The sequence below is a fragment of the Acanthaster planci genome, linkage group LG12 (genome assembly GCF_054643075.1).
Source record: "Acanthaster planci isolate LZ-2023a linkage group LG12, COTS_SCS, whole genome shotgun sequence".
Lineage (NCBI taxonomy): Eukaryota > Metazoa > Echinodermata > Asteroidea > Valvatida > Acanthasteridae > Acanthaster > Acanthaster planci.
Genome location: NC_141788.1, coordinates 2,985,244 through 3,010,054, shown reverse-complemented (window position 1 = coordinate 3,010,054; position 24,811 = coordinate 2,985,244). Strand labels below are relative to the sequence as shown.

The window sequence follows — 24,811 nt, the reverse complement described above, 5'->3', positions numbered from 1 at the left end:
TACATTATGATCAATATAATAGGTTCTCACAGAAGTGTTTCCAGCCACGATTTAGCAAGATTTAAGAGATGAACAAGACATATAGCCCTGTTGAAAATTTCTATTCCTTTTTAATTGTTTAATGAATAATTTACTTTTAAAATCATTAAGATTTCTGACGCTTTTCATTTGAATCTGCTTGAAACAAGCCTTCATGGTGCAATGTTTCTCATTTAAAACAAAACAAACTTTTCCCTTAATTTTATGAATTTTGCATTCAAATATTCAAACTCGAAAACTAATATTTGAATATTGGACAATCGATCAAATATTCGATTATTCAGCACAGCCTAAGTCAGACACAAGTGTAATGAGGCCAAGCGCATCTGCGGTTTGACAATGGCATGCTATCAGCCAATGGTCCAAAATGGAATTTGGTTGGTCAGCTGTTTCAGCAAGAGCGTTATTAATCTCTGCCAGGAGCAAAGGCGACACGATCACCCGATTCTCTTATAGCCCTTGGTAAAGATCGCTGATAGGGAAGTACTGATTGCACCGCCGGGCTGAATTTGTCCTAGCGGGGGAATATACCTCGCTGGCTGTATGCAAGACAGATCGAGGCTTGATTGTCTCACCTTGATTATCCCTGCAAGTCACGTAGCAGTCTTGGAGAGTGAACCTTTGATCAAACAGTTGTTAGCAGAAGGAATGGCATTGTTTCCAGGGTCACTGTGTTATGCAATGAGGTTGCATCATACTGGTGATAGAAAAGCCACCGCAGGGGGGTGTTGTTGATTTAAGCTGCAGAAATTACTGGATATTCTTGAAAGTGAAGTGGGAACAGGGGCGGTTTCTTAAGTTAACAGCAAAACATAAGGCCTGAAGTTGATTCAAGGTGTTCCTCCACTTTCTGATTGGTCAGTTCCAATCTAGACATAACTTCTTGGAGACAGGTGAATAACATGGGTACTGTCTTGTGCAGCTTGGGTCAAAGTTCATTTAAACTGCTTAGCATGTTTATTAGGTACACAAGCAAAAGGTCAGATGGGAACCAGTCACTCATTTATGCAATGAATGGTATTTGGGTAGTTAAGCAGATTTTATTGAGGAAATGTCTTTTTGCTAAGCAAATTTCATCGCCGCTTTTTTAAATGGCCCCCTGGGTCTAAAAGAGAGGGCCCAAGATTTGAAAACAAAAACTGAATTCAAAAGCAGATCACTGATATCATTCCAATCATGGACACCAGGACAAATCGGCATAGCAGACAGTAACCACAGGGGAAAAAAATTCCTTCTGCAAATGCACAAGCAAGACTGGACTAATGGTACATGTTTACCATGTTCCATATTGAAACCAGCACAGGCATTGCCTGGTAAAATGTCCTTCCTCCATGGCCTTGATCAGTAACCCTGGAAAACCCTTGAACAATGCCAGTACAAAACGGTGCAACTGGAACAGGAAGATCATCTGTGCTTGAATATTTGCAATGTAATGTTTTAACGATGTGATGTTTTCGGCACCGCTGTTTTCAAGATTCCTCACAATGTCATCATCCCTATCAGGCCCCAGATTTGTGCAGAAGGAAACAATGGCCCTAAAGTCGAACCCTTTTATTAATCAGCGACACCTCAACCCCCCCCCAATAGACAATCGCACTGCCATAACGACTTTAAACCTTTGGAGTGAGCTGAAGTTGTTTTTTCTCAGCATTATAGATAGTAACGAGATCTACATACTTGTATTGGAATTTGACATTTCTAATGATACTAGCACATGTGTACATGAAAAACAAGTGTTGCTCAACACACAACATGACAATTGTCATCTCGATAACAATCTAGTGACGTACAATCTTAAGGGCCCATGACATGGAATGCTATTCAATGCAGTTCTGGTAAATACTTGTTTGTTTCTCGTTCAACCTGTTCTTCATTGTGCCATTTTAGTGATATTTTGATGTCGTTTCATTTGTATGCTAATGTGAATCTGCATATTTATGAGCAAAGGTGATATAGACATGCATTCCTTGGTAAAATTCACACCACAGACTCTTTTTAGAGTAAGGCACCTGATGAACTTTCTGTCCATTATAAAACACTGTAAAAATTCCACACAGCAGTTTCATTTCCATTAGGAAAACTGACACATGTACAAGTGATGCCAAGGACCACCCAGTCCAGTTGTCTGAAGAGTTTTCTTGAATTTAAGCTGGCGCTTACATATTTTATACATGTAGGTACTAAAACATGAGAAAGCTCCGAGTTTACCCATTCAAAGTTGCAGAGAGATATAGAAACAGTTCACTTTCTCATTTGGAACTGAATGCAACATAAGTGACGCTAATTAATTATTGAGAATTTCCTGGAGAACATTGTGCAAAATAGTACCCGAATGTGTCACATTTCATGAGATCATTAAGGAAGGAAGCATGATTAGATCGAGGAAAATTTCACTAGACATTTTTGACACAGCATATGTGCCTGGATAGATAATGTTGCACAATATCTCTGTCCTGTTGGCAAACATTAGTCAGTGCTGGCCTTTCCCGACCTGTGCGCTGGCATTGTGTATGCCGGCATTCACCCAAAAGTTTGCTTCCCTCTCTGCCAGTGCTGGCAACCTTGACACCATGCCATGCCCCTGGTGCTCACTGGCAAACAGCTGGCTGCAGAAACTGGCAAATTGCCCTAGATGGAAGCTGGGAAGTCGTTGATCTCCGACTGAAAACCTGGGCATGGATTTTGTACATGCGGGAATATCACTGCCTTCTGTCCACTTCGTGCACTTAAAGTCCACAGTACCAATGTTTCCTGTTTACAGAGTTTCATACCTACATGTATATGGGAAAGAAATCTCAGAAGAAACCTAGAAAGATTCATTCCTGGGATCTCAGAAGTGATCCTAATCCTGTAATGTATATGGGATTGGAATGCAAGTGTACATTCAATTATGACCATACACAGTGTATTATGCTGCATTAATGATTTTTACATCTTTGGCACAACGTGTACTGCAGATTGGGCATAAAAACTTATCTTACAATCAATTTGTTGTGCGTCATCTGATTCTCATCATAACTTTTTATTGAACTCAAGGTGCATGTGTCGCTACCCAGCCAGAACTGGTGCAAAAAAATGTATCACATACTTTGTACATGACAAGTTCAACAAACTTTTCATCGCAATCCCACTGGTCCCAGTTGTGATTTAGACGAGTTCACTAAATTCCGGTGCGGGACGAGGTAATGCTCTTTGTTGACGGCTGTCCAGTACATGTATTTATTCAGACAGTGTATTTTAAGTGTGCCTGGGCATTGGGCAGGCATCTTCAAGCCCAGGAAGCTTGGATTTACAGCTTGCTCCTTGGCAGGTCACCACTGAATGAAGAAGGAATCTCCTATGATGCCCTACTGATTAACCCTAACCCTCCTCAATCCTTCACCTGTTGGAGGACTGAGGAGGGTTAGGGTTAAAGGGAAATGCTCACCAACTTGAATGATATGGACAAGGCTTAACTTAAACAAAAATTAATGTGATGACCTCCAATTTCCAAACTTTTCCTCTAGCAGATTCAGCTGGCCATGTCCTGCCATCACCTTACTTTTCAGAATTGCATACTCTAGGACAAAAAAACACCTGTCAATTGGGATTAATCTCTTTCAATCATATCAAGTTGAAGTGTGCATTTTTAAACTTGAAATTCACCTTATCCATATCCAGAAATCTGGGCATGCCAAATATGCACAGGTTGCTAAGTTCACTTTAACTCTATAATTCATACAGTGCATGGTAAAACCAGAATTACTCTACTCAAAAAAGTGAACTTTTACTTGTTAATTTTTTCCAAGCAATGAGTGGGGTCTAGTTCTTTCATTTTTTGTTTGTCTAGATGGTGTTCTCATTGGAATGTTTCAAAACATCAAATGCACATTTTCAGCAGTAAACTTAACTTTTTTTGAGCAGCATACTGTGCGTATGGAAGTAAGTACAAACAAATTCTCCATTGGCAGGTATTTCCACCTCACATGGATTGTTGTCTGGCACCTGAAAGTGATGTAATTAATGCTGTATCAATTGCAAGCCAGTTGTCCACCTATTGACTTTTCAAAACCTGCAAGCTTTTGTTTGATCATCACCTTTGGGTTAACCACAAAAACCACAATTGTTATTTGCCCACTGATAAACTCTGGCTGCTGACATGATCAGGTGGAGTCCATGGACCCTGGGGCAGACAAAAGTTTGGAGCCAGCTGATACGATATCCAGAGCCCTGAACGGCTTATACAATGTTGCAGTTCCATTCGTTCAACTTACTCCCTTCAACATTCAAGCATGATTCATGTCTGAAGCCTGACAACCAAACCAGTTACATTTTAAAGGAAAAATACATGGTGTGAATATCTGTCAAAACTAAAATAAATATTGAATTAAAAGTTGGGAGCTGTGGCAATGTCTCTACACATGTGCTTACTTACTCTGCAGTTGAGCGTAAATATGACATTCAGCATTCCATTCATTATAGCTCACTGTTAGAAAGGTGTGAACATGTGCAAATGATTTCCACTTGTTCATTGACCTAAATGAATTAAATTTATATCTGAGATTCCCCCAGTCCCGATACAAATAAATTGGTGGACCAATCGCTTTACTCTGTATGCTTTCATCGATATCAACTCTCTCTGATGATGGAATTTTCGGTGCACCTGTTTCGAGACAAAGAAATCAGCAGATGTGACCGACCTCTTACCGGCCATGGCTGACATAGCTGATAATATCTAAGCAGTGATTTGGAGACATCGTTACATTCATGGACAAATCGCTGAATAAGAACAAACACAAATACCATTATCGTTAATCTGTTATTTGCTTTTTTTTTCAACAACCAAATCCCAGCCTCAATTTTGTGTGCTTCGTCAGCGGTTTTGTTATCACTTGATCACGAATGACTCTGTGTGAATTAAGATATCAAGCATCTGTCATAATACACTCTGATAGTTTTCCATCTCCCAAACTGTGTCATTTGCTTGTAAATTTCCTGGTTGCAGTTTGAAATCAAGTACTGGAAATGGAGGAGTGTCCAGCAATGTTGCAAAATTTTAATAAAACCTTGGTTTTTAACACATTTTTTGTTCCGTGAGATTATGGCGATAAAGAAACACAGCATTTACTGTCTTTCTTTCAAGTTCATTCTCAGAAAAACGATATTGTCAGAAAAGATTTGGGGGAGATGGGAGAAGGTTGAGAGGAACACCCGGCAGAACCTGACTGCCGTGGCAATACATACTCAGCACAGCAATTTTACCCAGAAAACTTGGCAACAAGACCGACTAACCCATTTGTTTGGAAGGACGTCTCTCTGTTACCCTTACGGCATAAGGAGGTTTAACGAGAGTCAGGTGCAATGAAAATTGCATGATCACCTGGGTTATTTCTATTCTTTCGTGTTCCTGCCACCCAGACTGTGTTCTCATCAGGTGCTTACATGCACGACCTTGGCGGGTTTACATGCTCAGGAGTGGTGTTGTGATCATGCGCAGCCATTGAAGGTAAAAAAAAATGAGTGCAGCTCAGACAATTGTTGACATCCAAATCCCACTGGTCGCCCATTCCATGGGAGGTAGGTAAATAAACATCGCTGATGCACATCCACTGTGCGTCACAGTGGAAGATGCACAGAAGCACTGTATAAATATCCTGACAGACCTCATAGTGACCACCGCAGCATGACCAGCAAGGGTGGCAGTAATGCTGAAGTATGATGATAACTGCTACTGACGCATTCCAGCACCCAGCAATATCACACGGCCGGCCGGCCGTACTAGTACGGCAAAAATCACATCTCTCCACAGAGCTGGGATCTCCTCAAGAAAAATGCCTGTAGATTCCTCCGTCATGGCAAGATGGAAAGCGAATCAGTCTTCCTGGCACACATGGCCGTCTTCATCCTTAATTCCTCTACCTGCCCAATCACAGAGCACAGACGTCCAATCGACCAGACCTCAGACCCTTGATGCAGGCTTATAATCCCTCTTGGAGCATTTTGGTTCCAAGTCCCCGGCCCTCCCTCAACCATTCTGCTTAAGCACTGAAGCAAACTTCTCCAAGGAAACCTCTCCGACAGAAGGTCTCAGCGAGCTGTTGTTTGTTCCCTCGGTGGCGGTACTGCATGAATCTATGCATCCCCCAGCACAAGCCATACTGGTAGCTGTTTGCTTGGAGAAGTAAAATAGGGAAAAAAGAAATGAAAAGTTGCTCGGGAGAATATTGCAAGAAATTGTAACGAAGTCATTGTTATAAAGACTGAAAAGACAGCACATGCACGCGTGTCCAATATCTGTTCCCTTCTTGTTCTCAGCCACTTTTCTCACAAGGATAAATAATTAAATGAGCACCATCGAATTCAGGTTTGGAAAGTACTGCAAGTCACAGGCCTGGGTCTGTATTTTTTAAAAAACTAATGCCATCTTGACCAAAGGGGGTCAGCTTGTAAGTCCGAGGCCTCGTAATTCTGATGCCTCACAAGTAAAAAAAAAAATTGTTTTAAAAAGTCCGTAAGTATGGTACCTCATAGATCCGATGCCTCTTAAGACCTACGCCTCATAATTCTGACGCCTCATAGGTCCAATGCCTCATTGGTCCGACAAATGCGTTTAAAAGTTCCAACGGTTTTTTTCGGCCATGGCATAGATCCAATGCCTCAAAAAATCTGACGCCCTGAAAGTCCGACATTTGACGCTCGTTACTAGCGTATGAAGACAGTGCTAGGAACAAGACTGGTTCCCGGTGCAAGTATGGTGTACTATTTATGACACATACAAACATTTTTAAGGTTTCAAAAGTATTACAGTCGAAAAAATGCCTTTTACATTTAGGGAAGTATCATACATCATTTTTACACAGTGGTATTTTGGATTAACTAATACTGGACCAGTGTACAAACTGTGCAGGTAGTCTGCTTGATTTAGTTTTCCTAACAGGGTCAGTATCGTGGGCTCGAGTCGGGAACAAAGTTGAATCTCGCTCGCAGGTGACGCATCACGTGGGCCCGCACTCCTCCATGTTTCACAGTCAATCGCACTGACACCTCATATTAAGTCCAACACTTCATTAATTGGTCCAACGTCGGATTTATGAGGCCTTGGACTTTTGAGGCGCCTGACCTATGAGGCATCACACTTATGATACGCTCCCGACCCAAGTCACAACTCTTTTTGTGTAAATAGCTTTAATGCTATCCATTTTGTACAGAAATCTTCCACTTTGTTCCAGCTTTGAGATTTGTCATTTCCCAGCTTGGGCTCCCTCCACACTTCTTCACATGCTAAACCTTATAATCACCACTAATCTCATCTCAGGAGGGAAATTCCAGGATAGTCTGGACTCTGGAGAGGATTAATCCGATTACCTACCTGATCCTACCTTTTCAATCCTCATTCTAGCCTGCTTCAATTAATTAGATACATGTATTTGCATATCCTAGAGGTTTCTTGGTTGAGTTTCAAGTTGACATAATTGAGTTTCAGGTCGACATTTGAGTTTCCAGTTACCTTTTTGAGTTTAAAACACAGACGTGTGAGTAGCTCTGTAATCTGAGCGGCTTACAGCTGAATCTGACAAACTCCATGTATGACCTGCAGTTCTGCCATTAATTAACGACAGCCAATAATCGATGACTAGCCTACAGGCTAATTGAGCCAAAGCACAGAAAACTTGTCTGACTTTCAATCCGCCAATTAACATAGAACAAGTCCAAAAATTATTACAAGAAATACTTTTGTAAACTTAGGGGCAAAATAAGTGGCATACTACATCAAAGAATTTGCCTCTGGCCCTCCCTATAATCAAACCCACAGATGTTTACTTTTAACTTGTACACCCTTGATGAAGTTGCAGTTGTTGGTCCCTGAAAGTCAATCCCTAAACTTCTAACAGTGTGGCCCAGCTGTGTCGGAGGCCTCTGGTCCAGTACACAAACTTGTTTTCCTACTTTCTTCATTAGAGAGTTGAACCATGCGCGAAGGCATTAGCATACAATCACTTCACTGCTTTTCAAAGAACCTGTGTGGGACAGTCCATCGATTGGTCCTCCTCCCTCTGTAAGTGGAGAAAGTTTCTTACTTGCACTGTACAGCAGAGAATGGGGATCACCTCCACTCTTATGTGTCAACCTGGTGTACTTTATGTTCATGGGTCACCCTCACCGAGGGCCTAAGAGGCTTCATTGTACAAAGCTCCCTGCAGAGTAAGCCAACTTAACCTTGAGGTACTTCATACATCCGCTTACAGTTTTTTTTTCTTAAGGGCAATAATTATTTTCAAAGAAATGCTCATTCACTGGGATCACATGCTGAAGACAGCATCATTGTTTGCACTTTTACAGATTACATTTTGGGGCCAAAAACTGGCCAGTTGCAAATGCACACTATTAAAAACTTGTTAGTATTAAGCAAAAAGTGCTTGATTTAGATAGAATCCTCTAGCATGCACAAAGACTGAAATAACACAACCATGGAAGAATAAAACACAGTGGCAGTACAGCACATTATCGGGAAGTTGAATCATGTCGTCTGTGCTCATATGACAAGTGTACCCCGCAAAATTTTAAGACTTCATAGACACATGAATAACAAGCAAAACTTGTTTCACACAATGCAGTGCCTCTAGAGGCTATATGTAGCCCATACAGGGTGCAGTCCACTAATTCAAGTGAGAATTTCTGGCCAGCTCATTAGCATTAAAAGTGCCCCCCTCCCCCCACAGTATATTTTGAAAAAGGAGATTGTATGGCCCCCCAAAATGGTGAGATTGTGTAAATCGTTGCCAAGATCAACTCCCTGGGTCTCAGTTGGGCTTTCATCTGAGAGCAGAATGGTTAAAAAAAAATATGGTTGAAAAATGGTCCTAAGTGCCCGAGATGTTGAGGGTCATCACTTGAAAAATGGCTGCAAGCAGACTTCGGAGGATCACTTTTCGTGGGGTGATTTTGTTTTGTGGGAATGACTCAAAATGTCATCGGTTAACCCACAGAAAATTGAAAAGAAAGTGAAAAATTAGGGACCATAAAATAATTTAACGTACGTTTCAGATACACCCTACAGGGCTTAATCCTCCATTTTCAATACAAAACCACTCACACCCTAGGGAGTTATGAGCATTACACAATCAATGTGGTTGCCTCACTGGCAGGCTAATCTACACATCTAAAGAGCATGTCTACACGTATGCTCAGGATGTTTCATGGAGGCTTGTCAGATATGCTATGACTGGATTTGAAATTGATTCTTCTCAACACAGCATCCAATACTACAGGTGTTGTTTGGCCCCACTTTTTGTGAGCATAAATCTAGTCATATCCAGCCTTATAGGCCCAGACTACCGACAGGGACGAAGTTGGCTTCAGCCCAGCTGAATACAATGAACACGCCATGAACTTTCTTCCCTAAGTAAACAGACCATGTTTAACCACTTGCCTAAACAGCTCCTCATTGTGAAAGCTACAGTCAGAAATGACATCGCACTTTTGAAGAATTTCATCGTGGTCAGTTTTGCTAACTTGAAAATGTAAATGTACATTATTTTTCCCCCTTTAAAGTGTCCTCACCCCCTTGTTTCCATAAGAACTACATGTAGGGGGACCAACACCCTGAGTAGCTCTCTGGTGTCAGACACACACATACAGCTACACAAATCTTTCAGCATGTGTCCGATACTGAAAACTGTGAAACATGGCATGTACAACCTATTGTGCAATGCTGACTGCAAGTCGTACAACCAATCAATGTAAATAGGTAGGTGCAATCATCAGGTTATTGTCTGGACTAGGACCTTATCATACATACCTACCAGCTCTCCTAATCAATATTCAAGGTTTCACCTGACCCCTTGGTCACCAGGGTCAGATGTGGCCACTCAGAGCCACTCAGAGAAAGTTTCCTAATATAGCATTTGTAACCAGGTTACCGGTCCCTGAGAGTGTTTGGCAGTCAAGCAAAAGGTTCAACAATGATAAAAGGTCAGAGTTCAGACATTGCGCAATACTCCAAGCTGGAACAGTAAAACAGTTGAACTACACTGTATGAATAACAATTCAATGTACCCATGGTAAAGACTTCAAGGGTTTAAAACAAGTTAATACTGACTCCAGTCAATGTCACATTCTATCCAAGAGTCAAGGTAAGACCTAATGCTCGCAGATCACAACACAAGAAACCTTGTAACACCCAGCATTTCGCCTTGAGCCAACTTTACTCAACTACCTTGTGGTTTTATAAACTAATAAAAGAAAAAAAACTTCCCTTGTATAATCTCTATGGGTGCAATTGTGTAAAGCCGGCAACATATGAACAAAACTGCTAACACAGGGTTCAATTTGACAAATGTTAACTAATTCAATTGTAATTGTACTATTTCACACACCACTGGTGGCTTTCTTCTCTCGAATTACAGGATTACAGCCAGATATGCAAGTATTTGCCATCTGTCAATGATGGCAACAGATGGCCACACTTGCAATTATGCACTCCAGAAATGTTCCACAATTTTCTTGGAACATTCTTTCACTAATCTTTTATGCCAGGATCCCATTTACTTTGCTTTGACCTACAGATACGACCAACCCCCATAAACACAACATGCACACAACAAAAATCAACAAAACAAATACTTCGAATGGCAAGTATCAAAAACATGCCCCTTGTATTAAAGCTTCCTTCTGGCAAGAATTAGGCATGGTTTCATTTTGGCCAACAAAGCACAGTTTACACTTTGGGGTCAGCAAACTTTGGAAAAGTACGGGTATGGGAACTTGTGCAACTTCGGATGGGACACAGACAAGGAAACAAATAATACCCTTGAGGTTTCTTAGTGTTGTTGCCTGAGTTACACACCCTGGAAATAACCAGCCACAAGGTCCTTGTGTGTTTTTTTACTCCACTGTTTCTGAACGACCCTGCATGCCCATGACAATGGACTTGGCCAGGTGCGACAACCTCACAGCTCAATAACAAATCTTCCAGTTCCTCAGTTCAAAATAAAAGCTGGAGAACTACGAGTGTTTTTGACAAAAGCTGAAGGGATGAGAGAGTGTGACTGCAATTCGATTTTTTTTGGGGGGGGCAGCAAAACACTTCTGCTGGACTTAGGGATTTGTCCTGATCATAATTTTACGCTGCTTAAAAGTGTCCAATCAGGGTTCCTGCACCTAAAGGACAATGAAATTCTATGACTTTTCCATGACTGAATAATGAAAATCCATGACCCAATAATGTGATTTCTTGGACTATGCAGACTTTTAAAGTTGCGAATACAACCCTGCATTTTATGCACTTCTTTCTGATAATAGAAATAGAAATCACAAACAGCATTTGAAAACTGACTATGACTTTTCCATGACTTTGTAATTTTTACAAAATTCCATGACTTTTCCAGGCCGGGTAACAAAAACAAATTTCCATGACTTTTTAGGCCGCGGGAACCCTGTCCAATGGGACTGACACCACCACATGGTAGAACTCATGGAGGGAAACTCTTTTGGTTGTTTTGTAGATTGTTTTCGTCAACTGGCAGAACCCCTTGAAGGTGTTAGACACTCTGATTAGTTTCTCAGTTAACCCTATGTTAGGCTAAAAAGCTAAAACATTCCAACAATGCATATTTTCTGCTCACAGTACTTTTTTCCAAAGATCATACAGCACCGAGGGAGCAAGATGGATAACTGCCCAAAAGGTGTAATTACCATGGGCGCCATTTGAGAAAGTGATACACATGCGCGGTTCACGGTAAAGCTTAGGGCGCACCAGGTGTACGTGCCTGCCACGGTGTCCCCTGTGCATTAATGTGCATTGTGCAGGCGTATCGCTTGTTCAAATGGCGCCCATGCGATTACAACATTTATGTGTATTCACAGTGAAGTTCTCCATCTTGCGCCGCTATGCGGCGCTATATGATCTTTGCTTTTTCTAACTAAGATTTTATAATGTTGTCACCCGAAAGTTCACCTATTCTACTGACAAAAAATAAACAAACATCAACACAGTTGAGCAGCTGGGACAGAAGGACAGGAGGGGCGTGAAAATAAACTTCAAAAATCTAAACTAACTCATTTATTAAGTGTCAGCGTGGTGAGTGTTACTGTTAGTCATGTTTATAGCCTAGGCAAGTTTCATGTTTTTTTACATTAGTGTAAAATTTTTAGGCCTAATTTGTGGACACTACCGGGGGGGTACTTCCCACCACCCCAGCCCCTCCCCCTTCAAAAAAAAAAGAAAAATTAAGCACGAAAAAAAGAGGAGAGGAAAAAAAAGGCAAAAAAAAAAGAAGGGGATGAAACTCACCAATTTGCTTGAAAATTTCTGGATGCCCCCTTCCACTGTTATTGTTAGCCTAATTATTATTTTGTTTTAGCTTAACTTTGCCCCTCAACCAATCCCCCTGGGAAATTTTCCCCAAGAAAAATGTGTGTTTTTTTCCCCAAAGAACCCTGACGATGCCTATTGCCTAAATATAAATAATATTAATTTCGGTCATATTTCAATAGGAGAAGCCTATCAGTTATTTAACCACACTGCTCTTTTCAAGTTTCTTGGTTTGGCTGGGTACGTTGGGGGCCGTCTGTATTGAAGGCCTACAATCATTCAAAATGTAGCCCAAGGCCTTAGTCATGCCTGTCCTACTACAGTCGTTTTCCTAGTTATGGATCACGGAAATTATTCAGTCAGATAGCAGGTACAAAAATCCTCAAATTCCAGTGAAATGTGGCAAAGTACCAAATCATTTTCAAAATGGGATTTCAAGCTATTCATGGTGACAGACGATTAAGATGGAAAGCTTGCGGTAAGCACCATGCAATATCTCTTTTTGAGTCTGTGTGGTTCTGATAAGAACCGGAGAGGCCCAACGTTTCGTTTCGTTTACTATCCAGTTCAGTCTCCTGACAACGGACAGAGCACACTGTCCGAAACGTTGAGCCTCTCCGGTTCTTATCAGAACCACACAGACTCAGAAAGAGATATTGCATAGTGCTTACCGCAAGCTTTCCATCTTAGTCATTTTCAAAATCTTAGCTTTTAATTTGGACTTTACAGGATCAATGAAAGTGTTGACGAAACTTTTCCTAGTTCTGGATCAGTCAGGGGTGTGAGTGGTCACGTAAAATTAAAGCTGAAAACTGCTAGCAAAAAGCTGAAATGTAAAAAGTTCCAATGCTTTTGTACGGACCAGGTGTACAAAAAAGCTGAAATTCAGGGTCAACATCTGAACAAAAAAAACCGGACATCAGCTAAAAAGCTGAATTCTCACATCCCTGATCGGTTAAACCAGTTCCAATAAAAACTTCTTCACGAATAAAACTAACCACACGAGAAATCCATATTACAGCCGGAACCATCATAACAAGCTGATTTTCCAATGAAGAATATCTTAACTTAGAGAAAATTAGTTCATAAATAAGAATTCCAATGAATTAAAAAGTAGAACTTGCGTAAATTTTGATGTTCGACTTTACTTTTCCCACTGTACAGCAAGCTATCAACGATACTATCCCCTACTCCGCACAATGATGAACCCATTACATCACATACATAACTGCTCCGTCCACGTAGTTGAGTTTGCAATGTATTTGTGTGCAAAAAATGCACAATCCAAAACTAGGAAAAACTATGCATTCAATTTTCGGCCAATTTTAAACAAACGGAAAGTCTAAAAGTCATCTGATTAAACAGACATTAGATGCAAAATTTTACATGACTGTTGAGTATGAAAAAAGGTATTTGCAATTTTGCATAGTGAGTTGACTTATGGCTGTGTAGATTTTTGTCAATTTTTTGGGGGGCTTTCGTGATTTTTGATAAACCATTCAAAATGCCGAAATGCAAATCGGATACCTGACCAAAATTTCTTTTCGAGACATTTTCTGAAGAAATTTTGTACAAGAAGAAGCCTACATGTCGAACTGAAGAACCACACAAAAGGCCTAGGTCCTAACGTTACTCCACCTACGCCTGACTATGCTGACGTTAGGCCTAGATTTTTACTTCAAGTTCAACTTCAAGCGATCCAGAACAAAGGCAGGCTAGTCTTAGTCAGCTAGTAAGCCCAGGGGCCTAGTTCGACTCTACATCATGACAAATCGCCTCTTTTTTTTAAACATTTGAATAAATCGCTTTTTTAAATATTTGGACAGGTCCAAATGTTAAAAAAGGCGATTCGTTGAGTCCAAGTTTTTCTTTTCCTCCCTCAGACCCTCCATGAGTCCATGGCATTGGTGTCCATGCTCGGACTAACGTTAGACGAGGCGCCCTTGCAGGGCCTACATGATGTAGGTCATGTACGTGTACTGGTAGGTAGGACGTAGGAACGTCATCATGGTCATAGCAATACAGACCAGCCCAGTATAAAATGACACTATTTAAACGATGGGTAAACAGATAAAGGCAAAAGATATAAAAGTAAAATGAAACTGCAACTCCCTCCAACCATGCTTCAAGTTCAACATGTTTACCTCACACGAAACATTTCACGAAATAGGTAAAATGCAATTTGATATGACAAACAGTAGCCTAAGTGAAAGCATGGTGAGAGTGTAGGTGTGGCTGATTTGGCTGTGCTTTTGAGTCGAAACTTAATATGCCTAACATAGCATGTAACTAACAGTAGTAAACACTTACCTTCTTTTGATAGATGAATAGGAGAACGACCGAAAATTCGGGCCAAAACTGTCAATATCCTTAGGTAAAAGTCGCTCCGTGTGTACTGGTAGTACGTCTCGCTTTTCTTTTCGACTTCTTGATTAATTTTTATCCAATCACAAGCCCCCAACGTATGGCTCAGGTCAGAGGTAATGGTGGTTCGATAAGTTTCGTCCAATCAGCGAGTGCGAGAATTTCAGGAAACCTGCCAAGTCAGGAATGCAGGTGATGAAATAAGTATTTCTTGAAAACAATTAAATTATACTAATAATAACTTGTGAATTGATAGTATCTATACTATCCAAGTCGATAATTTCCCCCACCAAAACGGCCCCCCATTTGTGGTTTAATTGAAAAAAACGAGAGCCAGACGATTTCTTTTTTAATGGGGGGGTGTCTTTTTTCATCTGCCACCCTTCCGACAACGTGTAGAAAGGCTTCATACAGCCTTGCCCCTAAAAGTGGCCATGGTGAAGTTTACGCAAAAAAGCTTCTCAAAGTTTTTGCCCCCCCCCCAACAAAAGAATTGGTTCTGGACCCGCCCTTGATCAGCCATAGGGCGGTTAAATGTCAAATTACTGTTTCTGTCGTTTTCTTTGCTTTCCCATATTTCAAGTGGGGCGACGATTGTTTTTATGGGAGACGTGACCCCCCCTGCTGTCATTGAGAGAGTTATTGATGTTACGAAGGCGCCTAGTGTGAAAACATTACCCCGGTCGTAAAAACTCCTGCCCCTCGACTGGACTGGTAGAAAGATAGACCAACGCGAGGATTAGGGCTTAACCAGCTTTCACCCCTCCCCCCAAAAGGCCCGCTTCAGAATTTGACGCACTTGGAAGTTGAAATTTGTCTTGGTTTCCACTCAGGGCCGTAGTGGAAATTACAACAAAATGAACGTCAGATGCAGTAGTCCTAATTTCTGTCACGTCCTCATGCATATGCGATACGCCTAATTACAGAAGTCTGTATACTGGGAGTAATCCCCCTCTTAACTGTAACAATCACCAGCGAAAGATATTTTAACGAGTATTTCTCAAGATTTTGTTGAAAAGGTAAGCGACCCCCGCCCCCTCCTCCATTTTTCACAAATTCCCATGATTGTAAATTTCCCATTCCTTAAGTTCTGCTATTCACCTTAACATTTCAGAATATGCATAATCCCCAGTTTTAAACGTTTCCATAATTCTAAATTGTCTCAACATCTGGAGGTGTTTTTTTCCAAAATTGTTTAGCTGGAACTTGAGAGAGATCACCCTTCGTCGAAACAACATCATCACTTTATTTTTGTTGTCTGCACCATCTTCATTTGTATTTTTGATTCCTCATGATGAGGGTTTTTCCAGGAGCACCCATTCTAATCCTCTTGGAGCACCCAGCCCTTCTTTCAATTTCATTGACTTTTTTGGTCGTGGCGTATATAAAATTTAGGCCTAGTGTGGTCACAGTATTTCCGTTACACTTTTATCGCACAATCAAGAGCCATAAATTTTGTTAGAGGCAACACGTAAGAGTAAATAACATTGTGAAATAAGCGTATCTGGACTTTTCCTCTCTTTCCGGAGGGTGGTTACAAAATAGCCCATACGTCACTTCTCAAGCAATGATGACAGCCCAATGAACAAGTGTCAACGCGGACTGCGGGGAGGTCCAACAATAACCGTAAGAGCTGCACCAACTCCGCAATAAACCTTGACAACTATCGGGGGATCGCGGGGATAACCTAGCCTTTGTACGGCTCCCTGCGTCAGCTCAGTATTTCTAATATGCATAATTGGATAAGTCCAGGGTGCTCTTGTCAAAGTCCCTGGTATAAAAGCCCCTGCAATTTCGCAACGAAGTTTAAAAGTTGTCGAATTGCTAGCTCGAGAAGTTCACAGACTGGACTTGTTGAGCGGCCACGGTTATAACTGGCCGTCATGGAGCTGTTAAAGACGTGGTTGTTGCTGGCTTGTGTCGCTGGAGCGTATGCTGGTGAGTAAAACATTGACAGAAATAATCTTATTCTCGCAAATCGTTTGGTGAGTTGCTCAGAAAATTTGGCACTCAGACCATGGACAAAACTCATTGCTGTATTCATCGCAAAAAGCTTTGGAGTAACTAAAGAATACCAACGAAAGCTTTTTTTGTGCGAATGTACTTTGTAATTTCTTTTAATCTTACATAAAGAGAACCGGGAAAACTATGTTTGAACATGGAGGTAGAAATTCGATTTTGTAGATAGCGGTCCCTTTATATCTTCAACCACACGACCACAGACAGCATGATACTATTGATAGATAAAACGTCAGGACCCGCCGGCAAACCGCAGTGCAGAATTTGCTTTGTGCGGTACCGGGGTTATGGTTATGATTAGTGACTGACAGTTGCGATTTGCTCCTTTTCGTGGTAGATTTAGTTTGTATAACAAAGAAAATTCGCCACGCAACAGTGACTCCGTTGATTTCGTCAAATATTAGGCCTACATATTTTTTTCTGTCGATAGCATGGCGATTCTCTGTTTTGTCTTAAGTAAAGAAAGACACAACTTAAACGAACATGTAACATCATAAAACATGTACGTAGCGAACCAGATCGCTTGTACAGTCTTTTCGTTTTCCTACCTCCATGGTGGTACATAATTTTTTTAAACTAAGGCAAAAGGTGCAATAAATTCATTGTTTATGGCAGTAGGATCTTTCTCGTACAGGTTGAAATTTTCCCTTTGTTCTGGAGTCGATAAGCGTCAACGCGAACAACGGACCGAGACTATTCTCCACCGGGTCTATGCCCAGACCGCGTATTGTTTACACGGAACAGCTGATTTGCAGATTCCAGCCTCGCGCATGCTCAGTCGGCCCACAGCCAGTTTCACTCGGCGCTTCCAGGCTAGCGCTTATCGATCAGCCAGAGGGTTTTTAAATGAATTATTACTTGAGCTGCGCACCTGGGAGTCTTGGTTGCTAAGAGGGTATTGCATTACGGCAACGGGATTCTCTTTTTATCACCTCGGTTCTGTTCACGCATCGCTTGGCTTTCTACCTCCATGGTTAACACAAAATAGCCCTTTTCACACGACGACAAAAATCTCGCAAGGTTTGAGAAATTTTCTTATGCTTAAGAAATCTTACAAAAATGCCATCGTGTCGGAAAGGTCGTCAGTGCTTGAGAGTGACAAGCATTCCTGGTGAATCCTTGAGATTTTTTGAGAGAGAAAGTTTATTTTCTGTGGTCATTTTTTCCGTGATGAAAACAAGAAGCACTGAGGAAGTATCAATACCGTAAATGAGTTTTTTCTACCTAGGGAACTAGGGAAATTATGAGAAAGTTGCGGCACAGTTTCATTAGGAGTCTGTACGTTTGTATTGGATGACGGGGCTGTTTTATCATGCCAATAGAAAAAACCTGCCTTTCTTCGAGTTTAAGAGAGGTTTTTCCCTTGGAGAAAAACAGGGATAAACTGCTTTGTTGGTTCACTGATTAAGATAATAAAACTGGCATGATAACATTGTGATTGCCAACAGTGGGATGAAAGGTCAAACCACAACAGCTCCGGAATGATTTATCAAAGGGTAAACATGGATAATAAAATCAGTTGATCGTCTACATATAGTGCACATCCTGATCGATGTACGGTACGATCTTTATAGTTTCATCGTGATTTCATAGCTGACTCACGTCACCGTCACACCATGCCATTATCACTAGTTATTTATTTTTGTTTACAGTGGGCGAGTCATATGGCGCCCTCTTGTTAGTAGGAAAATGCGTCCAGGGCTTTGTGCATTGAGTCCAGCCATTGTTCTTGAAAAATAAGTTGCAAAATTTTTAAAAAATGAAATATGATTCAACTTTTGCAATTAAGATTTCTTTTTAACTGTTAAGCAAATGATTGAAACGAACTTTGCGGATTAAAGGAATTCGTTGATATAAACTGATAAAAACAGAATAAAATGGAAAAGTTGCACTTCTTTTTTATTTTGATTTATTTATTTATTATTATTACTATTTTTTTTTTGCAGCTCCTCTTTCAGCTTTGGGATCCAGACACTGTTCGAGAGAAACATGCAACGTCGGTGAGTCGTTTCTCCCTATTGATTTTCCTTGTGATCCCAGAGGGTGTAAAGCACATGCTTTCAATGGCAGAATTTCTGGACGGGTATCCAGCTTCAAAACTTCGTAATGAAAAATCGTGCTTAATAAGTCTGGGTACCCGACGAAGTAGACCGATGCAATGTTCGAGTTGGAAAGAAGTGCGGCGGGTTTACCAAAGTTGTTTTTTAATGAGGCAAGAAAATATATGTAAGAATGATATTGTAGATTTAATTTTATAGATGTTTCCGAATTCACAGAATTAATATTTTCAGGTAAGAATCTCCATAGGCATGATGGGTAGACGAAAACAATGTCATACATATTTTATGATTATATGAATTTCAAGGTCAACTTCAGCATGTTGTCACACTGGTTGTATTATTAGTAGTGAACAAAACAAACTAGAACATGTACATGTATATTAAAAAGAAAAAGACAAACAACAAACCAAAACAACCCACTTTAAGGTGGCCAGGACTAATAAAAGTGAAAGTAAACCCCTGTAGCTCGAAAGCCAATTAATCCATCCTTAAAGTATCATGGTTGTATTGTGGGACTAGCCTTTAAATAGAACCTCTAAGGAAAACATGTTTTCTGTGATTTTATCTGTTCCAATAACTATGGAGTCATCCAAATCAAATGCAGTCTTCAGAGCTCAACTATAGCAAACCTAAAAAGGCTTTTTTCTGTTCACGCCAAGATGTGAATTCTGAATGTAGATTGCGTCATTCGGAGAAAACAGAAAACTAGGGGAACCCTCACCCGGTTTTCGCAGGGGAGGAACCCTTGTGCATGCCAAACAGTGGCTACATGCATTGCTTGGGGAGGGTTCCCCTAATTTTCTCTGTTTTCTCCGAATGACGCAATCTACATTCAGAATTCGCATCTTGGCATGAACAGAAAAAAGCCCTGTTTAGCTTGTTATGATTTTGTGACATGGAACAAGAAGCCCAATTATATTAAGGATATACAATGTCGGTCTAGGCTCACATGAACATGATGTTCCAAACAGACTGTAATTTAAGCACATATCTTTTCACACTATATTTTTCCTTTTCATGAAAGTTTATGAGTTTTCATGTAAAGTTTAAAAAAATGTTTCGTCATGGGAAGTCACAGAAACTGGAAAAATAAAAAAGGGTGTCCTGGAATCCTGTTGCCAGTGGAAAGAAGTCATGGGAAGTCATGGAAATAAAAATCATGCAAGGCCAGTTTCTAATGGGTTGCTTTCAGTGTAATAGGTCCAAATGCAATAATGATAAAATCACATTCTATACTTGACAAAATATAGCAGTGGCGATGGCAGTCGTCCAGTCTGTAATACCAACAGGTTTTTCTTCAAATGGCATTAAATGTCATGGAAATTGTCCAATTTCCTCCTAATCTAAATTGGGTGAAAATGTGGGATGTGCTGAAGTGAAATGCATTTGCAATTGGAAAAGCATACATTTGGAAAGTGTTGTTTTATTTGAATTTGGTCATTTTTCTGTTATTGTTTCTGTTTCCTGTCAATTTAGATTACCCTTTTGATGAATATTTTCTCTTGTCTTGAATGTCAATCACCTTGACGTTTTGACAAGTACAAAACCTCGGTCATGTCAAAGGCTGTCCAAGACAAGGTGACTGCCTGTATATCTTGATATGGCAAGCCATGCAGAGAATAACCTCGATAGTGAGTTCAAAAGTGTATCTGACGTATATGTGCAACTTGTTTTGACCCATGAACTTGGCCTTCAACTTCCAGCGAATGCCAGATACGAAGTAGGAACAAAATACACCTACCACTACAATGCTGCGTCAGTCACAGGGATCAGCATCAATGGCACCTCAGAGCGGGAAGGCTGGCTGAAATTCGACTGTAACGCTGAGATCGAAGTCATCAGCCCCTGCGAACTCACCCTCACGGTACGCAACTTGGAAATCTAAAGGAAACGTGTGACCCCAATTGGGAAAAATTCAGTTGCCGCATTATAAGAGGTCTGTTACCCAACTTGCACATTTAAAGGCAAATACCAGTAAAAGCTTAACTGTGAGCAAAGACGGGAATTTACTTGGGAAGGGCTGCGACTTGTAAATTGTCACATGAATGGTTCTAATAAAACTGAAGTTTTTTGAAGGACCTTGGATAAAAAAGCAAACCAACAAAACCACAAATTTAAAAATAACAATAAACAGGCCATACATACTGGGAATTTAAGCAGTACTTCCTTATCAGGTCACGTGCAACTTATTTATCGAGTAATTTCAAAGTACATGTAGTTCTTTTCTCTGCAAACATTTTGATGGTGACCTTTACAACATAACGTTCTGTTTGGGTAAAATTCAATGACTTGATGTAAATACTGTTTCCTGTCAGCTTTCATCGATGAGCTTTTATTTAAGGGCATGTGTTAAATTGAGCAACTTGCACTCCCTGTTGTTTTGGTATCGAAGGTGTCTTCTGTCTCTGCCAAGTGGATGATTCTGTTTATTGTTCCCACAGCTGAGAGATGTCGCCGTGTTCGAGTCCAATGCCAATGGCGACATCGTTGAAGCAACAAATAATGTTGACATGGTCCGTGAGCTGGAGCAGAACGTCTTACGGTTTGCCTTTCACGATGGTGTGGTCACAGACGTCTGCCCCACCAGTGAGAAGACGTGGGCCCTCAACTTCAAGCGGGGCATCCTGTCTGCTCTCCAAGCACCTGTCACTGACATGCCAGTCAACAAGACTGAAACCATTATCACCGAGGTAGGTTTGAAAACTGAAACTGGCTGCCACAAATGCGGGGAGCTTTATTTTTGATGTTTTCGCGACCCTTTTCAATTTGTACGGTGTACTCTCTTTGAGGGCTTAGGGCAAGGTCCAAAAAAAAAGCACTTTCTACAAGCTTAAATGAATTATTAAAAAAAAACGGATGGCTCCTTAAGACCGTGGCTCAAAAAGGTACTTGGTGAAATCTGCCAACTGTGTGTGGAACAGTTCAGTTTGTACTTCGTGCTGAGGAGCGAAGCGGATTATCAGGTAGTTGGTGAAAATGTTTGCTGACATCATGAAATCTGCTCATGAATGTTCTGTTACGAACCGATGCAGAGGATCACCAGACAAATATTGTCATGTTTCTTGTGACTTTGTCACCTGATCAGAGCTTTGGAAGGTTTGAATGTTTTCGTTTTTATTTAAAGACTGACGTTACAGGTAAATGTCCCACCAAGCTTACGCGATCGGAATTCCCAGGATCCATCAAGAAGTACAAGGACTTCAAAGGCTGCGAACACCATAACAAGCTGGAGGGCAGCATTCAGGCTACCATGCTCAAGGCGGACGCAGTATGTATCCACATCAACTCATAAACATGCCAAATGAGCATGCTCTCCTTGTCAGCCTAGTTCCAGCACATTTGCATTTGGAATCTAAAATGAAAAAAAAATTCAGAATGATTCTACAATGTCTCTGTGATTTTAAAGCAGATTTGTAAAAAAAAAAACCAACTTAAGAACATTTCTGTTTAAGATAAATCAAAGATTTCATTCAGTATCCTCAATTTCATGTTAGACCTGTACCATAGGAAGATGGTTTGGAGCTCTCTTTATCGGTTCATTTATTGCAGCCCCTGTTGGGCATCTGGGACTGCTCCCTTGAGTGTGAAGTCTCCTTTGCAGACTCCAACATTGTCTCAGAATCAGTCTGCAAGGAGCGCCACCTCTCCAAGGCCTTTTCCAAGCAGACATCTGGCGCTCTGAACCTGGTCACTGTCACCATCGAGCTCACAAGTCAACAGGAAGCTACTCCACCCATGAGTCAGTCAGATTTTAATATCGTGGATTCAAAGTGATGACCAAAGTTTTATTTAGCTTCCATATTTCAAACATTTCTCTTGGGGGTGAAAAAATTTCTCAGCGAAAAATATATTGTTTGCGGGAATGATTTGTGTTACAGAGCTAGACCCATTCCCTGGCGATGCTCGTAGCTAAAATTCAACCGATGACAAATTTGTCTCAAAGGAATGAAAGTTTCAGTGGCTGACCCTATCTGCGTCTACAGACAAGTGGAAATAATTTTCCTCTCACTACTCCTGATTTTTTTATTTTATCTTGTCACGACAGGCACCGCCATCGAGAGGCGGACCACCATCCTGTTTGACCACGAGGAGGCCCAGACAGAGCCGCAGGAGGAGATCCTGGCCAAGGCCCGTCAGCTCCTCACAGCCATCAACCGCCGCGCCACCAAGAGCGTCGGCCTGGACATGCCCAACCTTTTTTCGGACCTGGTCACCGAGATGCGCAAGGTGGACTCCCTGTCGGGCATGAGGGAGCTTAGGGAGTTTGCCGAGGGCCAGGGCGAAGCCCTGTTGTAAGTGTGTTCAGCAAATCATGTGTGGGGGGGGGGATCACTGATGTAGTCATGGTTTCCATAGTCTGTGATTCAGAGGTTAGGGTGGAGGTTTTCATTTGCAGTCCCTTTTCTAACTACTGCAACAGTTCAGTGTAAGAGTTGATCACAGCATCTTGTGACTTCTATTGGGAAAGTAGCAAAGACAACATTCAGGGTCCAGTCTGAATTCCTTACTTGTGCTTACAGCCCATCAGCGGCTAGTACAAGTTCGTTTAGAAATGCGCAGATGGAAAGGTATGAGTGGTTGTGTTGAGGTCGCGAGTCCAACAAGATGAACTACCAACAAGATTACAAGATGTGAACAAACGCATGCCCACCTTTCATGCTGGCGATTTGTGTTTGTGGTAATGGATTCAGCAAATGATCGGATTGAAGTACCCAGACTTAGAGAAACTCACATTGGCAACCAGCGCATTCCTTGGTTGTAAGCCCTCGGTCGTTCATTTGCTGGTGGTTTTAATCAGCAAGTCTTTGCACTCGTGTTGTTAACCACAAGACACGGTCCCTCTTTTATTTCAATGGCAACAGCACCATTTTCAAGGATGCCCTGCCGATGTGCGAGACCACCCCTAGTGTGGACATGATGATGTCCATCATGAGCGAGATGGCCGCCTCGACCGACGAGGCTGCCAAGAAGGCATTCAATGCGACGCGGATCACCTGGCTGACCCTGCCGTCCATGATCAGTCATCCCACCAAGGAAATGATCTCAGCCTTTATGGTGAGATTTCATTGAGTGCCCCCCTCCCCCCCAAAAAAAAATTTAGCAAACTATGTTAATCTTAGAGGAGTCCAGGACAAAGAGTGCATTAAATGAAAGGTCTGCGGTTGCACCGTGCCAAAATACCCGTTTTGTGAGTACACCTGACAAGAACCAGCAAGTACTCCATGTTATGGACAGAGTGCTTTGTCCGTCGTCTCAAATTCTGTCATATTGAAAGAAGACAGAGATTCTGTGGTCGAAGTCCTGGCTTCTCTCAGCAGTTCTGAAACCTGCTTTTGCTTTGTAAAACCTTCTTACACTCGGCAAATGTGCTCCCCTCCGACCAAAGTCTTACCGCACTGTCATAGAGCATCCAGCTTGGTCTTCCAGTTTGACTCCAGTGATCTTTTTCCTTTGTACCACCATCACTTGCAGTCCGTGATACAGACGCTGCCCGTAGAGGACACTGTGTTCTTCCTGCCCATCTCCTCCCTCATCAACAGGTACTGCACCTCGGAGAACCCAGCGTGTCTGGAGGAGGCGGAGGTCCAGGAGGCCCTGCAGTACTTCCAGCAGCTGCTGGGCTACGACTGCACTCCCACCAATCAGGTTCCATCTCTCAAGGTAAGTCCAAATCGTTGGTTTGGTTGTGAGGTTTATTTGGTGGTGCCAGATTACAGACAGCTGAATCTTTTCACAGAACTATGTTTGTGGCTGTGGCTATGGCTGCAGTAACACTTGAATCTATGGAAAATGCACGTAGCCACCAGCTGGTAGTTTCCATAAGCAGAAGTATTGCTGACAGTCATAGCCACATGATACAGATACTATCAAATCGAGGTTAGCACTGTTTAAAGACCACTGGATGCTATCTCGCCTCATGTACATGCTGGTGTTAGCAGCTCATATCTACAGACGGAGAATGACATGACCTCTGTCCATGACCCTCTTTTAATCCCTCAGTGTGGTATTAATTGGAATCTTGCTCTTATCTTGAGTG

General features: G+C 41.5%; 1 protein-coding gene and 1 long non-coding RNA gene across 2 annotated transcripts in view; one reads left to right on the top strand and one right to left on the bottom strand.

Moving 5' to 3' along the window:
• Positions 1 to 1,575: 1,575 nt before the first annotated feature.
• Positions 1,576 to 14,862, bottom strand: LOC147797063 (uncharacterized). Its single transcript, XR_015427354.1, has 2 exons — positions 14,642 to 14,862; positions 1,576 to 6,190 (listed from the first exon to the last, which is right to left on the bottom strand). It is a non-coding gene; the product is annotated as an uncharacterized LOC147797063 (long non-coding RNA).
• A 1,615-nt stretch (positions 14,863 to 16,477) lies between these two features.
• Positions 16,478 to 24,811, top strand: part of LOC110977488 (apolipophorins-like) — a 47,029-nt gene continuing 38,695 nt past the window's right edge. The window contains exons 1-9 of the mRNA XM_022231677.2: positions 16,478 to 16,633; positions 18,661 to 18,714; positions 20,478 to 20,638; positions 21,216 to 21,464; positions 21,899 to 22,042; positions 22,324 to 22,513; positions 22,820 to 23,066; positions 23,637 to 23,829; positions 24,247 to 24,435. Of these exons, the coding sequence (XP_022087369.2) occupies positions 16,579 to 16,633; positions 18,661 to 18,714; positions 20,478 to 20,638; positions 21,216 to 21,464; positions 21,899 to 22,042; positions 22,324 to 22,513; positions 22,820 to 23,066; positions 23,637 to 23,829; positions 24,247 to 24,435 (1,482 nt within the window). The 5' untranslated portion in view covers positions 16,478 to 16,578. The remainder of the gene's footprint in view (positions 16,634 to 18,660; positions 18,715 to 20,477; positions 20,639 to 21,215; positions 21,465 to 21,898; positions 22,043 to 22,323; positions 22,514 to 22,819; positions 23,067 to 23,636; positions 23,830 to 24,246; positions 24,436 to 24,811) is intronic.